Raw genomic sequence first — 17,797 nt, 5'->3', positions numbered from 1 at the left:
ATCTCAGCCGTAGTTGAAATGAACAGAGCGTTTTCCAAATGCACCCATTGCAGACAGAGGGCAGAGGCCGCTGGGTACATCTGCATGAACATTCGGAGGGGGCACTGACTGTGTTGATGACATCACAGCTACGCGATGAAAACTGACTTGGAGATAAGGACCTGCTGTCTATCTCCTTCGCCACCAGCTGCTTGCTCAAGAGGCAAAATAAGAGTTTATCAAGACTGCAAATTCTGGATACAAGTCCGATCTCCTCTCGCTACAATTATTGGTTTTAGAAGTATGCCTAAAGTAGTTACACCAAAGATTGGGGTAACATTGACAGGATTTTAAAGGATAATAGCTTGGTTTACATTGGTTTGTCTTACAGAAATAGATTGTGTTGAAAATTCTTAATGTCTATTTAAGTTCTTTTGTTAGATTAAAAAAAAAACTTGGTAGAGAAATTAATAAGAAATTGATTTAGAAGTCAACACATCCAAAAACTCCTCTCAATTTTTCTGAAACATTAATTCATACATAGGTATATGTACAAACATACTAGTTACCCAGCTGCGTACAGAAGGCAACCAGTCGATGTTCTCTCTCACAATGAGTTTCTCTGTCTTTCTCTTTCTCTCTCCATCCCCCACCTTCCCCTCTCTCTAAGATCAAGAAGCATATCCTGGGGTGAGGATTAAAGAAAAAAAAATGTGCCCTGGCCGGTTTGGCTCAGGGGTTAGAGTGTCGGTCCATGGACCAGAGAGTCCTGGGTTCAGTTCCCACTAAGGGCACATACCTTGGTTACAGTTTGTCCCCAGCCCCGGTTGGGGTGGTGTGGGTGGCAACCACTCGATGTGTCTCTCTTGTGTCGATGTTTCTCTCTCTCTCTTTCCCCCTCTCCCTCCCTCACTATCTGAACATAAATGCAAAAAATAAAATAAAATAAAAAATGTCCTCGGATGAGGATAAAAAAGAAAGAAAAAAGGATTTGTGTGTGATTATGTGGGCACACACGTGCACATAAATTTTCTTATTGCTCTTGATTCTAAAAATCAGTTCCTTTTCTTAAGTAGTTTTGTTGATTTTTTTTTGAATTGATATCATCTCTAATTTTGTTTAAAGCCTATTGAAATGAATTTCCAATCTCGTGCTATATTCTTCAGAGCAGAAAGAAAATGGTTCTTGTAATTAGCCACTTTTTAAAACATCGTTGTGTTAGAATATGTTTTTTAAATTATAGCCAGATCCTTCCAAGTTTGGCTTTAAGTAACTACCAAATACCAAAATATCAATATCTCTCTAATACTTTGCCTTGGAAACATATAAAGCTTAAAACAGACTTGGAGAATTACAAGCAATACCAATTCCTCATGTGTGTACTGTGTCTGTGAGACCTCTCATGTTTATTCTGCCATTGAGTTCCTCACCACCGTCCTGGGAGGTGGCGAAGTGGAAATGATACCGTCTTATCAGTGAGAAGAATTCTCCCTGCTGGAAGGATGGAAAGCTGGGGCTTACACGTGGGTTTTCTGAAGCCAAGGCCAGTGATCTCTTTTTTGCATCATCAGGCTTCTTATGCTTGGCCGATACAGAAACCCTTCTTTAACCAGGAACATACAGTGTCTGCAGGGACCCTGCAGCTAAAGGCAGTGATGAGTTCTAGGCCGACCTTGCCTGATTTGCCTCAAATTCTCTAGCACACAGTGGATCACATGACACAATAGTTAGATTTTTAGTGTATTCCGAAGGAATGAAGGAAAATATTTTCAAGTTACTTTATAAAAGTGCTGGTTTGACTGTCCGAGGTGAAAAGCCCCGGTCACTTGGCTACACAGCGCGAAGGGATCTGTCGGCACTGTGGGTTCTACAAATGACCATTTCACAGGTGGTGTTATGAGGATGAACAGGAATAAGAGAACACATGGAAGAGCCTTTGCAGTCCTGCCGATGTCCAGGACTTCAGCAGAGATACACAGATCCAGTTAAATAACATGTCAAATACACTCAGAGCAAAGCATACACCAAGGAGTTGCAGATTCACTGCTGTATCCACCTCCCAGGAGTAACATATGTGGCTAAGAATGTGCAGGGGACTGGAAGACTCAGTTAACTGAATGCATGAAAGCATTTTACCTGTTGGAGTCAAGGTCATATTTTAGCGTAAGTCTTATAAACTTGCTTTGCTTGTGAAACATGTTTGTTGGCAGTATAAACGCAGTCATTTTGACCTTTAACTCCACATTCTCCTGTTTTACTATATATGTTTTTGAAGGGGATTTGAACATCATTTACTTTTAAAAATCCAGAGACAGAGATATAAGATTTCAGTATTAAAAACTAAAGTCCTGAATCAATTTCTTATGACTCGAGGGGATTTTCCTAGTTGAAGAAAAGAGGCAATGCTAGCAGAGATAGTTTAATTTTCTAATAACCGATATCAACATGGACACTTGACTCTCCTTAAGGCTGTAGGTATATTGCCTTATTCATTAAGGTCATCGAAGCAAAGACTGTCATTTCTGAACATTTCGGGGTCACACAAATATCTGTCATTGTCCACCAGTGTCTTGTTAAAACAAAACAAAAACCTGATACCTCTTTTTTCTAAGTAATAGAATCTGAAAAATGCAGATCACCAAACCAGGTATGATGTTATACCTATTCTAAAACTTGACCGTCTGTGTTGAGTATATTTTAAACATTAATATTCAGATATATGAGTCACTGTTTACTAAGCCCTAAGGATGACAAAGTAGCTAACTAGACTAATGAAACAATTTCCCTCTACCCTGAAATTCAGATGTCAAAAATTATTGCATGTTGGAGGCTTCATTATTAGTACCATTCATCTTTCTATAAAATTCAAAAATAAGATGAACTTCAAAAACATCTGCACGCAATTCTATTGAATTCATTACTCTCCTGATTCTGTCAGTTATTCTCTGGTTTGAAATCAATACAAGACAAAGATAATACAAGTCATGGTATTATTTGGAGATCTATCAGTAATTTTCAAGAATCTCTGGGCTTCAGTAGAGTTATTTTTTTAACATTGTGATTTGTTTTTAAAGCATTCTTTAAGTCATTGATGAAGCACCTTTATTCTGATACATTGTTGTCTAAATCAAGGAAAATGTTATGTTCCAATCTTAACTGTATAAATTATGAACACACTTGTGTAAATAACACCCATTTAAAATATAAACCATTTTCATCACCCCTTGAAAGTCTTCTAGTGAATCTCACGCCATGTAGGCACCTATTGTTCAGATTTCAATCAGCATAGATTCATTTTGCCAGTTTTTGAACATCATATAAATGGAATCACACAGTATGCATTTTTTAAGATTTACTGTTATTTGTATCTAGTCCATTTTTTATTGTTGTATGATATTCCATTATATGACTATACCATAACTTATTTATCCATTTCTGTCTTTGACGCACCTTTGGACTATCTAGTATTGGGCTCTCGTGAGTACTACTCTTATGACTATTCCTATAGAAGACATTTGGTGGGCATAAGCACTAATTTATCTGGATGATACACCTATGGGTAGACATGCAGATCACAGGTATTAAGTTTAACTTCAGTAGATGCTAACCAGTAGTGTTCCAGATGGGTTGGAGTGGTTTATACTCCCACCAGCAATGCCTGATATTGCAGTTGTCCCACTTAAGTTATTTTAGCCATTCTGGTGAGGGTGCACTGGTATCTCATTGTGGTTTTCATTTATTATTCTCTGATAAGTAACTATAATGAGCATACTTGTATATATTTATTACCCACTGGTGCATTTTCTTTTATGAGGTGTCTGATTTTTTTAAATTTTTATTATTGATTTGTAGGTCTTCTTTATACAATCAGGGAACAATCTCTTGGACAGGTATTTGTCATACAAATATTTTTCTCTCACTCTATGGCTTGTCTTTTCTTAATGGTATTTTTGGAAGAGCAGAAGTTTTAAATTTTGCTTTTGTCCACTTTACCACTTTTTTTTCTTTTATAAGTATTGCTTTCTGTGTCTTCTCTAAGAAATGTTTACCTGAGAGACATTCCCCTGAGTTCTCTTCTAGAAACTTTATAGTTTTAGGTTCTGTGTTAAGCCTGTGGTTATTCTTTTTTTAGTTTTAATTTTTTACATCAGATAGAGTGGGAGGGAGGGGGAGAGAAAGAGACATCAATGTGAGAGAGACACATCAACTAGTTGCCTCCTGCAAGACCCCAACCAGAGCCAGGGGCGAACCACAACCGAGGTACATGCCGTTGACCTGAATTGAACCCTCAACTCGTCGGTCCCTGAGCTGATGCTCTCAGCGGTTCTCAACCTGTGGGTCATGACCCCTTTGGGGGTCAAATGACCCTTTCACAGGGGTCGCCTAAGATATAAGAGTAGCAAAATTACAGTTGTGAAGTAGCAATGAAAATAAATTTATGGTTGGGGGTCACCACAACATGAGGAACTGTATTCAAGAGTCGCGGCATTAGGAAGGTTGAGAACCACTGCTATGAGCCAGACCGGCCAGGGAAGCCTGTGGCCATTCTTGAATTGCTGTATGTGGTTTAGTAGAGCACAGGTTCCTATTCTCCCATAAGTTTAATGTGTTGTTTCGTTGCCATTTATGGACTTTTCCTTTTTGCACTTAAATGTTTTGATGTTTTTGTAGAAAATCAAATGACCATACAATTATAGGCTTATTCCTGGAATCACTATTCTATTTAGTTGATCCATTTGCCTAGCTTTATGTCAACAACACATTAGTTGCTGTAACTTTGTACTGTCTCATAATAAGAACGTATAAATCCTTTAACTTTCTTGGTGTTTTTTCAAAATTGTTTTGGCTATTTTAGGTTTTTATATTTCCACGTAGATTTTAGCATTCACTTTTCTACAAGATAGCCTGTTATAATTTTTGATAAGGATTATGCTAAGTATATTAGTCAATTTTGGTAGAATTGATTTTTCTAGCAATATTAAATCTTATAATACATTAATATAGCATATCTCTCAATTTACACAGGACTTTAAATTTTTTTTCTCAACAGTATTCTCTGGGGGCCCACATGGGGCTGGCATCTGAAGTAAAGCCACAGTTGTGGAAGACTAAGCCCTTAACTGGTGGGATCTGATGCTAACTCCAGATGGTTAACATCCTAGCTGTACAGTAGCATTGTGGATGGGAATGGAAATAGAACAGAAACACACACACACACACACACACACACACACACACACACACACAATGCATACTTATAGCAGAGAACACTGGCTATTCCCTGTATCCATAGCCAGGCTGCTTTTCCACATAACAATCAATTTTTTTTTTTAATGTAGGCATGGACCCACACAGCTAAAAACTAGATTTCTCAGCCTCTCTTGCAGCTATGCATACATGACTAAATTCTGACCCAGATGCACGCAGAAGTGTTCTATATCCTCCCTTTCCCCTTTTAATAAGGAAAGTTGTTTGCTCTCTCTACTCTAGCATTTACCTCTTAATAGCAGGAAACAACTCTAATTTTTTGTCTTTCTCTTCCTTTCTTCCTTCTTTCCTTCTTTCCTTTCTTCCTTTCTTCCTTCCTTCCTCCTTCCCGCCCTCCCTCCCTCCCTCTTTCCTTTCTTCCTTCTTTTTTTCTTTCTTTCTTGAGAGTGACATCTGAGATTCAAGACTCGACTCTCCTTAACACATGTATTTTACCACATAGAATTTTCTAACACATTTATCTGAAAGATGAATACATTTTGCCTAAAGTCCCAAAAATGTACTCTAGCCAGTTGATAATAAATCACTTTTTCTATCAAAAATATGTATGTCAATATACACAGTCACTATTGCCAAATATATTTTCACAGAGTGTGAAAGAAGCACCTGTCGGAAGAACTCCTCCATCAGGGCCATGGTCCACCTGTGGTGCAGCTGCCAGCATTTGGCTGGGTGGCTGATGTCTGCCGCATGGAGAATCAGGGACATGGTTTTGGCTCTGTCGATCCTGCCAAACCAAGGACATCATCAAATTATCAGAACAAAGTAACCAATTACAGTTCTATCTGAGTCCAAACCCATGGACTTTACCGTCACAAAAGAAAATAACCTACCCTTCAGGCTGCTGCAAACAGTTTCTTATATTTTTAATTTGCTGGAAGTGACCCGACATGTCTGTAGACAAAACCATTTCAATCACTAGGTTCCGAAGATCCCTGTGGAGTCATCAAAAGGGAAAAGGGTTTATTTGGCCTTTTATTGTTTTTAAGAAGTACGTTTCCTTGAGCATCACTGATTACATTTTATTTTTCTTAATGGATATAAATAGAAAGAAGCTAGTGTTTATGTATATACTAAAACCACCAGAGGAGACAGTGCTTTGCCCAGTCATGCAGGTAGAACACAGCAGAGGTGAGATTCTATCCCAGGAGTTCCCACTCCCAAATTGGCACTTGGACCACTCCATGGTGCCAACCTTCCCTCTTAGAACCCCAGAAAAACCAAGACTCTAAAGTAAATAGGGTTTTTCTGCTTAAGCTTTTGAGACCCCGCCCCTACATGTCATGGAGCTATAAGTACTATTGAAAATGTAACCAATAAGCTGTAAATATGGTGACCATGTCACAAACCAAATATGAATAACTCCTCACACCAAGTAGAAAGTAAGTTGCCCCAGCAAAGGCTTGCAATTTCCACAACTCATTGCTTGCTCAGTACAGACAGATAACGTACAGGGAGGGGTACAAGTAGGCTTATGGTTGTGAGCATATGAAACACAGAAGGTAATATTGTGTTATTATTTATTAATTATTATATTTTTTTCATATGAAAAACTAAACATATTTTGTCCCACCCTGTAGTCACTGATATGGGAAACAAAATTTTACTTTCGTTTGTGGTGGAACCTGTAGAGTAAGCTACCTGAAGATGGCATGATCAAATCATTTGTTTTTTAAAACAACCTCATATTGGAGGTTTTTGCTGAAAATTATGGGTGCTCATTTCAATTGGCTATTTAGATGGAAACCATGCTAGCTTAGAATATTTTTAGCCAAATAGTAAGGGAAGGAAACATAATAAAATTATTCTCCATTCTTTTTTCTCTGAAATTCTGAAGAGACCCACATTTCAATAGCAACTAAGGAATGTTAACTAAGGAAAAATGAGACTAAAATTTTACAAAATCAATGAAATACATTGTGCTTTTCAGATAACTGATCAGTAAATGCTAGATATTATCAATAATCAACTAATATATCAATAAACTAAACAAAATAGTGGACAAGGGAAATGTTGCTTTATAAATTTTTATTTAAAAAATTTATATTATTGCACTTGTGGTTACTAAAGTTACATTAAGAAACAAACAGATAGCCCTGGCCGGTTTGGCTCAGCGGTTAGAGCATCCGCCTGCAGTCCGGAGAGACCCGGGTTTGGTTCCCGCTAAGGGCATGTACCTCGGTTGCAGTTTGTCCCCGGCCCTGGTTGGTCGTGCGGGTGGCAGCCACTCGATGTGTCCCTTTCACATCGATGTTTCCCTCTCTCTCTCTTCCTCTCTCTCCCTCCCACTCTGTCTGTACAAAAAATGGAAAAATGTCCTCGGATGAGGATTAAAAAAAAAGAAACAAACAGATATGCAAAAGAAAACCTACAAGTCCTTATATATCCATACTTTAATTCTTGGTAAAATGTTAAGTTTATACTAGCAAAATTATAGATTTTTGGAAACAATGTTGAATCTATTCAATTCTACAATCTATATGATATATATATAGTATTTGTTTAAAAAACAATTCTATAAGTCAATTAGGATGACTAAGTTACTGTATAGAAATTTACAAAAGAATATAAAAATAAATCATTAGAATACAATATTAAAGATGTTAAAGAACATGTGTAATAGGAAAAAAATTACACAAATAGCAACAGACTCAACTTTGAGAAGGAAAAAGGTAATTCAAAGCAATAATAATAAAAATTAAAAACATAAATGTTACCACTGTGGAATGATAATCACTACTGAAGAAATACTCTAGATATAAATAGTCAAACTCTCAGACCTTAGGAAACACCTTTAAGCTAGTCTCCTGCTTTTCTGATCATTGTAATTAGATAGTTATTAACAATAATACTAGAAAGAGAGCAAAGGGGAGGCCAGACATCATAGCCATGGTCACCTGGGCAGCTTCACCAGGAAGCTGGTTTCACACTACCCATAGAGAACCACCAATCTATTCCCTGCAGATCACTGGGGGAAGGGATCAAACAAAGGAGGAGATGGTGCATGGGCACTGAAGTCTTGGGGCACAGGGTTGATACTCGCCTGTCAGTCTAACCTGGAATAAAGAGAATTGGCTAGGCAGGTAGAGCCACTGCAAGCATGCCAATCCTGAAGGGTTACTTGGCTCAGCTCCTGGTTACAATGCCAGGGCAAGGAGTTTTCTCTCTTCTGCTCTTTTGTGCTCTTGCTCCCTTACACTCTCTTGCCCTGTGGCCCAGTTAGATACTGTCCTTCCTAGGCTGGAAACCCTCCTGGGCTATTTTTTCCTGCAGAATAAAATAGCCTGAACTGGGTTCCCAAAACAAAATGCCCCCTCCCCACCCACCTTACTCACCCCATCCCCCACTCTCATTTCACAGCTGTTTTTCAGTTGCCAAAGTAGCCTTGAAAAACCAGGAACCTCAATATTTGGAAAAATAACTATGGGTAATTAGGACTGTTTTAAAACCTACTTTAACCTGTAACTTAGGTTCTTGATTCCAGGTTACTTTCTTTTGTTTTGCTTTTGTGTCCACCTCCACCTACCCTGGCTCCCCCTCCCTTGGCCTTCACCACACTATCGTCCATGTTCGTGGGGTATGCATTTATGTTCTTTAGCTAATCTCTTCACCTTCTTTATCTAGTCACCCCCTTCCCCTGGGGCACCAGCCAGTCTGTTTCATGTATCCAAGCTTCTTTTGGACATTGTTTTGTACTTTGATTTAGAAGGAAAAGAAAAGAAAACTTGAATATTTGCATTTGAATGGGACACTTTTCAAACTATTAACTGACTTGTAACAAGACAGACTTTTTTTTTTTTTTTTTGGTATAGTAGGTTCCATAGACTATTAGGGACCTACTTACATTAAACAATTTCTTCTCCTTGATCTAGAGATACAACTGCTAAGACTTTCAAACTCTTGGTAGCATTGTGTTGGTTGAACAGTAGGCCATTCTCAGGGCCACGTCACACTCCCTCCCAGGCGCCTTGTCCCAGAAAAGGTTTCTGTATTGTTTGTTTTGTCCACGGCATTCTAGGTCGGAATTGGGAAAAACATCAGAGCGATATGTATTGGAATCTTCAGACTGGAAAGGCTGCAGATGTTTAGACCATCTCCCGTTGATAGCAAGTCCCCATAGTACATTTTGTGTATTGTAAAAAGAAGACATTTGGTACTTTCAAGATGGGTACAATCTGTGCACTTTCATTGTTGAAAGACTCCTTAAAATTGAATGTGAGATTGATCTTCATATTTTTTCCTTACTCTCATCAGTGCCTCAGATACAATGCTGAATAAAACTCAGAAGTAATTTTGCTTATAAAAAAACAAAAACAATCTTATGTGTATCTGAAATTCATGTTTAGCTGGACATCCTTTATTTTTATTTGCTAAATCTGTCAAACCTATAGTAAAATGAAGGGGATGGTGATGGCCAAGAGATTAAGAAAAAAGAGGGAAAAGTCTGCTGAATAAGGGGGTGCATCTTGTTGTTTTTCCCTATGTGGTGACAACCATCACCATTCTACACAACACTTTCTTTTTAATCAGACAGATACTTTGGAGAAATGTCAGATTTATTTCTGCACTCAGGCCATTTTAATATATTATATTTGTAATGTTTTTATCCAAATAGTGAATTTTTTTTTAAAGCTGAACTTCTCATATAGAAAAGTAATATATGAAGGAATTAGTGTGACATAAAACATTGGAATTTGTATAGGACCACATATTGGTAGAATTGAGCAGAGCTGCATTCCAGAGAGTGGTAACTATGTATGTGATAGTATTTGTTTCCTGTATACCATTTCATGGATTGGCTACAATGCATAGAGACGTTGACTTGGTCTGGAAATAATTCCGCTCCACCTAACAGAGCGTGGCTCCTGACCAACATCTTCTAAGCACCAATCTGTCACCCAAAGGGAATTGAGTTTGTAGTGTGAGTAAGGGCTTAGCTTGCATCTCCACCTTAAATCACATAATTTAACTTTTTCATCAAATTAAATTTTCTCTAGGTTTCCTCTGAAACTCACCTCCAGTCATCTTTGGATAAATTTATCAAAACATTCATTTCTTCTTCTTGCATCAGTCGATATGCTGCACTCACATGGTGGTTTTCAAGGACAGACCGATCGTTGTACAAAATGGCAACGTCTGACCTGAAAATTAAAAAGAAAATGCCTAGTAGAGGATTTCTTTACATTCGTGAGTGTCTAATAAAAGCACTCAAGTCACAAGACATCACATCAGCAAAAACCGTATAATCAAACACCTGCATTTATGGAAGTACTTGTCTTCCTTTTTTAAAAATTTAATATATGACATTTTTTTGTTTGTTTGTTTTTAATCCTCACTGGAGGATATTTTTTTATTTATCTTCAGATAGATTAGGAGGAGGGAGAGAGAGAGAGACATCAATGTGAGAGGGACACATCGACTGGCTGCCTCCCACATGACCCTGACCAGGGCCAGGGATGAACCACAACCGAGGTAGGTGCCCTTGCCCAAAATTGAACCCACAACTCATTGGTCCATGGGCCGATGCTCTAACCGCTGAGCAAAACCAGCCAGGACAATGTATAACTATTTTTTATTTTTTTTATCCTCATCCGAGGACATTTTTTGTTATTTGTTCAGATAAGGTGGGAGAGGGAGAGGGAGAGGGAGAGGGAGAGGGAGAGGGAGAGGGAGAGAGAAACATGGATGTGAAAGGGACACATCGAGTGGTTGCCACCCACAGGACCCAACCTGGGCCTGGGACAAACTGCAACTGAGGTATGTGCCCTTAGCAGGAACTGAACCCAGGTGTCTCTGGACCGCAGGTTGATGCTCTAACTGCTGAGCCAAACCGGCCAGGGCTGTATGACAAATTTTTTTAAATAAATTTTATTTTATTTATGTTTTGGTACATGCCCCTAGCGGGAACTGAACCCGGAACTCTCTGGTCCGCGGGCCAACGCTTTAACCGTTGAGCCAAACTGGCCAGAGCAACCAGTGATCTTTTTACTGCCTCCATAGTTTTGCCATTTCACAATTCTTTTTAGTACTGAGTAATGTTTCGTCTGGATTGATCATAGTTTATTTATCCATTCACCTACTGAAGGACATATTGGTTGCTTCCAAGTTTTGGCAATTTTGAATAAAGCTGCTATTAATATCTGTGTGCATGCTTTTTGTGGACATAAGTATTCAGATCCTTTGGGTAAATACGAAGTAGCGTGATTGTTGGATCATATGGTAAGAGTATGTTTAGTTTTATAAGAAGCCCTCAAACTGTCTCCCCAAGTGGCTGCACTATTTTGCAATCCCACCAGCAATGTATGAGTTCCCGTGGCTCTATATCCTCGCCAGCATTTGCTGCCTTCATGGTTCCAGATTTTGGCCAGTCTAATAGATGCATAATAGTGTCTCATCACTACTGTAATTTGCATTCCACTGAAGACAGAAAAACGGTGTGGAGCCTCTTTTCATATGCTTATTTGCCATCTGCATATCTTCTTTGGTGAGGTGTCTATTAAACTCCATTTTTTTCATCAGAGTGTCTTCTTATTTAACTTTGTGTTTTAAGAGTTCTTTGTATATTTTGAATAGCAGTCCTTTATCAAAAGTACCTTTTATAAGTATTTTCTCCCAGTCTGTGGTTTGACTTCTAATTTATTTTTATATTTTCTTTCACAGAGCATACGTTTTTAATGCCAGCATATAGGAAAGTGATAAACTGTATATCATGCAACCTTGCTAAGATCAATTGTTAGTTCCAGGAGTTTTGTTTTGCTTGATTTTGGGGGGGTTTTCTAAATAGACTATAATGTCATCTGCAAACAAAGAGTTTTGTTTCCTTGTTTCCCATCTGTATGCTTTTGGGTGTGTGTGTGTGTGTGAGATTGAATTAGTTAGGATGGCCAGTATGATGTTGAAAAGCAGTAAGGATAGGGGACAGCTTTGCCTTGTTCCTGATCTTAGTGGGAAAGCTTCAAGTTTCTCACTGTTGGGTAGGGTGTTAGCCATAGGTTCTTTGTAGATGTTCTTTGCCAAGTGGGGGAACTTCTCCAGTCCTAGTTTACTGAGCATTCTTATCATGAGTGGGTGTTGAATTTTGACAAATGCTTTTCTTCATCTTTTGATATCATCGTGTGACTTTTCTTTTTTAGCCTACTGATATGATAGGTGACCTTAATTAATTTTCAAATATTGAACCTGAGATAAACTCCACATGGTCTTGGTATTAAACAACATAGTTTTAATGCATTTATGCCCTCTCTATTTTGTAACACAGATACCTGTGAGATAATCTAGATATACTGAGAGGGAGAAAAAATTACCTAATGTTTTTATTCACTCAGTGAATGAATCAACCTCTTTGTCCCCCTTCCAGATAGTTGATTTTCACCCCTATTCTCTGAAACTAAAATTACTTTAGGCAGAGGGCAGAGGGGATGATGAAAATCATTTGATCTATTTATGATTCTAATTTTTCTCCCTTATAATGTTGTGATTTGATTTAGATATTATATTCTCTAGCATTAAATTAAACTAGCAAAACCACTTTTTAAACAAAATTTAAAATGTATATTTTACCATCAATGTATAATGAACATTATATTTTTAAATGATGAATTTATCGAGGGAAGCCTTTTATTTCTCAACTGTCTGTTTTTTCATATCATTTGATCATCAAATAAGCTACTCAAGTTGCATTGTTATATTTAGTATGCCAGCACAAGGTGTGGGATACTCCAGCACTCTCATGTCTGTAACGGAGCCCTGCTGCTTCTTCCTCCTCTCCTTAGGTTGCCCAATCATTCTGAACGTGTGGAACGGAAGCAGAGCCACTAGGTTCAACAGGATGCTGAGAATATATTCAAATGGTGAACCCATTCTTGTAAGTTGGCAAGTTGGAGGCGGGAGGCAAAAATAGCAAAAGGAAAGTCAAGGTGAAACCCACAGCAACGTTCCACCACTTCCCCCTGTAGCAGGCTCTTCTCACTTTCCCTCCCTCCCGGGAGACACATACTCTGTCAGCCCTAAATTTGCTTCACCAGGACTTACTGTTTTGGGCTTTTTAGTGGGTACAGCCTTAGTTATCACCTAGTACTGACCCGATCACTGAATGCTCACCGGAGAGTAGGCAAGGACAAATCAAACAAAGAGCTACCGGAACCTGGCTCCTGTTCCAAGCAACCCATTTGAGATAAACCAGGCTTTACGATTACTCCCGCAGAGGGGAAATGACCTATCAGGCCACAGAAAGATCACTTCCCCTTTGTTTCTAGAACTTTATCAAAGTGGAATAATATGCAGTTAGCTAATGGTACATACCTCCAAAATAAATTTTCTTTGAATAATGTCAGCTATGGCCTAAAAATTACTTAGCCAATAATCATAGCTCAGCACAAAGAAAACTGAGCTGACAAAGCAGACATTCAATTCTTATTTAAGAGAGAATTAAACAGATCTTGTCCAAGTACCTCCAGAAGTTTGCTGAGACCATGGGAAAATCTACAATTGGGAAACCAAATATCATTTATATGGCCTCAGATCTAGTCATGGCAGTTTTGCCAGGGTTATTAAAAGATATGACTCCAAATATCACTGTCTTTTCCTTTCACCAACAAGAAAATGTGTTTTTGAACTAGATTTAATCGTAGCAAAGTATGTATAATTTTGTCTCATAAATTGAACAGGATGCTGAGAATATAGCACAGTCTTAATGTTTGAGATGGTCTTTGACTGCTAAGAAAAGAACAAGACTCTAAGCAACATCCAGTATCCATGGTAACATAGCCCAGCATTTTCTTTTCACAAGGAAGAAATTATTTTCATTTATTTACACATGTAAGGATTTCATGAATTATAATGTCTATATTAAATTGAAAATTGGCCTTGTATTATGTTTTAAATTATTCTTCAATCATTTTTTATTATCACTAACATAGACTTATTTCTCCTTAGACAAAATATGAAGGTGATAGCGAGACTTTTAAAAAGTATGTTATTCTGTTGCATTTGTGGTCACTATAACATTTTTGTTCATAGAATTTTTAAGTTCTTGTAAAATTAACCCATTAAATAATGGATCCAAGTATATAATTTGTAAGGAAAAAGTAAAATACTAGAACTTTCCCCCTTTATAAAGATTTTAAAATATAAAAATAGAAAAAAGTATGGATTCTTCCTCCTTTTCTTCCTCTTCCTTCTCTTTTTCATCTCCATCCCCCTCCCTGCAGGTCAAAGTGCAAGTGAATTAGGACTGTCCATTCAGTTGTAAATGGATGGCCAACGGAGAAAGCTAGAAGCATCTAACACTGCCGCTGGAGAAGGCCAGTCCATTGCCTTCACTGTCCAAAGTAGAAGAACAAGTATCCATCTGTACCAAACCACTTGCTCCTTTCTCCAACTCCCAAAACTCTTGTCCTATACAGGACCAGGCTCAGTAATGAGCTGTCTTCAGTTAAAACCCCACTCACTATGGATTTGGTGGATGTAGAAGAGGCTTTGATAAGCCAACATGGTATCTGCATAGGCTGCCTTTCCTTTGCTCTTTAACACAAATAAAAACAAAACAACTTCCTTTACTCTGCAGACATTCTCTGCTGCACCAGGTTCAGGGTCCCCCGCTTCCCTTCATGCTCTGTCAGTCAGTAGGACTCTGGGGATAGACAGAATACCTTCCCAATATTCCACTGTTTGAATTTCAACTCTTCTTCTGTCTTCATCAAGGTGCTATGATTTCTAAGCCCATCCATTTCAGGCTATAAAGGATTGGGACCATCATATGTGTGTCTCTGGCCACGGGCACAGGGTTGTGTAAACAGGTGATTGAGCGTGAGTGTCCTTCCAAGCTTCTCATTTGTGCTGCTGCCATCAGTTGACTGTGTGAATGTAAATAGGTCATTTCACCTCTTGAGATCTTTGCATTTTCTTCTAAGACTGTGAGGTTTAGACCATGTGATCCATAATGTGGATCTCAGCCACTTTAGGATCCCTTGAAGCTCTAAAATGTCTAATATTTTATAAAATGTTTCTATGCTTTTCACATCAAAACAGTAACTTCCTATACCTGGAAAATCAATTGTTAGAAATTGCTATTAAAAAACAAATGAACAGCCCTGGCCAGTCTGGCTCAGCGGTTAGATCCTTGGCCTGCGGTCCCGAGTCTTGGGTTTGGTTCCCTCTAAGGGCACGTACCACGGTTGCAGTTTGTCCCTGGCTCTGGTTGGGTCGTGAGGAAGGCAGCCACTCAATGTGTCCCTTTCACGCCAATGTTGCTCTCTCTCTCTTTCTCTCTTTTCCTCTCCCTCCCTCCCACTCTATCTGAACAAAAAGTGGAAAAATGTCCTTGAGTGAGGATAAAAACCAAAAAATGAACAGACCACATAAAACCTGCACACACGAATGTTTATAGCAGCTGTATTCAAAAGAGCCAAGGCTTGAAAGCAACCAATATATCCTTCAATAGGTGAATAAGTAAGTAAACTCTGGTCCATCCAGACAATGGAATATTATCCAGCTATGTAAACAAATGAGCTGTCAAACTATACAAAGACATACAGGAGCTTTACGTGCATATTGCTAAGTGAAAGAAGCCAGTCTGAAAGGCTTCCTACTGTATGATTTCAGCTATATGACATTTTGGAAAAAGCAAACTATAGAGACATTAACAAGATCAATAGTTGCCATGGGTAAAAGGGGAGGGAAGGAGAGAAGAATAAAAGGTGGAGCAAGGAGACTTTTAGGGAAGTGAAACTATTGTGTGTGTTACTTTAATGCTGGATACATGGCATTATTCATTCGTAAAACCCATACAATGTATAACACAAAAAGTAAATCCTAATGTAAACTATGGACTTTTATTGCTAATTATGTATCAACAATTGTTATCAGTTGTGACAAATGTATCACACCAGTGCAAGCAGTTAACAAGAGGGGAAACTGTGGGTTGGGGGAGGGAGCACATGGGAACGTTGTGCTTTCTATTCAATGTCTGTAAACCTAAAGCTGCTCTATAAAATAAATTCTATTCATTTAAGAAAATGAACACATAAAACATAACTAGGTTTAGTTTTCCCTCAATAAGACTAGAGAGTTTTACAGTGGTTCCAGAAAGACATCAGTCTCTCATCTTAAGCATATCTGACTAGTGAAACAGAAATTTCAGGAGCATAATTATGCGTATAAACTGAGTTGGATCCTGATGGGTCCTCAACTAAATCCTGCCTCTCAGGAGAGGAGATTTCTGTGCAACCAAAAAAATTTAGAGCACCTTTCTGTTATGGACCGACTTGCATTCTCCCCAAATTTACATGTTGAAGTTCTAATCCTCTAGTACCTTAGATTATGACTATATTTGAAGGTAAGGCCTTTAAAGAGATCACTGGTGTTCTTACAAAAGGAAGAGACCAGGGATGCTCACACACAAAGAACTGGGAGGACACAGGGAGAGGCGGCCGTCTGCAGGCCTAGGAGAGGCCTCAGCAGAAACAAACCTACTGACTCTTTGATCTTGAACAGTTAGTCTGTAGAACTGTGAGGAAATTTCTGTTACATAAACCACCCAATCTATGGTATTTTGGAATAGCAGCCCTGATAGACTAATATATTTCCACTTTGGTATTTTTAATCTAATAACTGCCATTATAACCATTATTTTTTTAAAATCACATTTTCTATTTATTTTGAATTTAACACCTCATGCTCACCTGGAAGCTAGATTTCTTTGATTTTTAGATTTTCTTTCAGGAGTGCCATGTTATTACTTTCAAATACATAATAACACTAAACTGATGCCTTAGACAATACGTTGCAAGTTTTGTCTCAATAAGTAAATGTCTGACTCATGTGACAGTTCAGAGTGTAAATTCTGGGCAGAAAACAATTATATTACACATCTTTATCATCTTTCAATTGCTAAATTGGCCACAGTATACAAAATTCTTGATAAGTAATAGCTGATTGAAGTGTTTACAGCTTTAATAAATTTTGCTAAAATTTATTCAACCTATTTATTAGACATCATTATTTTTTAAATCTTAAAATAATATGAAGAAAAATAAGTTTCAAGAAAACGTACCACTTCATCGAGCTTACCTTGTCTGAATATGGAAGTTGTTTGTGGTTCCCGTATGCTCATAGTCATGAATGGCGGCGGCAAAGACCATTGCTAAAATTTCCAGTTCCGTGAGCCAGTGCTGGAAAATCAGAGAAAGATTCCAACATGAAAGCAGAGGCCATATTGTCTTTCCACAGAAGAGATTTTCAGTGCACGCATAACTAATCATATAAAATTGTTTTATTGATTTTAGATCAATTTCTCTTTCACCTCCATTAATTGTGCATAATAATGAATGCTCCATGAGGTCAATGATTGTTTCATATCTTGTAAGTTCAAAACCTAGACGATATAATTTTCTTTGCTAATTGAAAAAAAAAAAAAAGTAATTTTCTGATTTAAAAGGTGAACCCTGACTAGATTTTGAATTCATAGCCTTATCAATTTGGGTTCTCATGAAATCAACTACAGTTAAGTGAATTTTAACATACAGCTCATATATCAGTCAAATGTCTTTTA

General features: G+C 38.0%; 1 protein-coding gene across 1 annotated transcript in view; it reads right to left on the bottom strand.

Annotated features, from left to right (window-relative positions):
• Positions 1-17,797, bottom strand: part of PDE1A (phosphodiesterase 1A) — an 81,238-nt gene that overhangs the window by 27,596 nt on the left and 35,845 nt on the right. The window contains exons 6-9 of the mRNA XM_036254962.1: positions 17,317-17,417; positions 10,263-10,388; positions 6,081-6,182; positions 5,854-5,974 (exon numbers count right to left, since the gene is read on the bottom strand). Of these exons, the coding sequence (XP_036110855.1) occupies positions 5,854-5,974; positions 6,081-6,182; positions 10,263-10,388; positions 17,317-17,417 (450 nt within the window). The remainder of the gene's footprint in view (positions 1-5,853; positions 5,975-6,080; positions 6,183-10,262; positions 10,389-17,316; positions 17,418-17,797) is intronic.

This window comes from Molossus molossus, unplaced genomic scaffold, assembly GCF_014108415.1.
Source record: "Molossus molossus isolate mMolMol1 unplaced genomic scaffold, mMolMol1.p scaffold_m16_p_11, whole genome shotgun sequence".
NCBI classification, from domain to species: Eukaryota; Metazoa; Chordata; class Mammalia; order Chiroptera; family Molossidae; genus Molossus; species Molossus molossus.
This window is presented reverse-complemented; position numbering and strand designations above follow the sequence as displayed.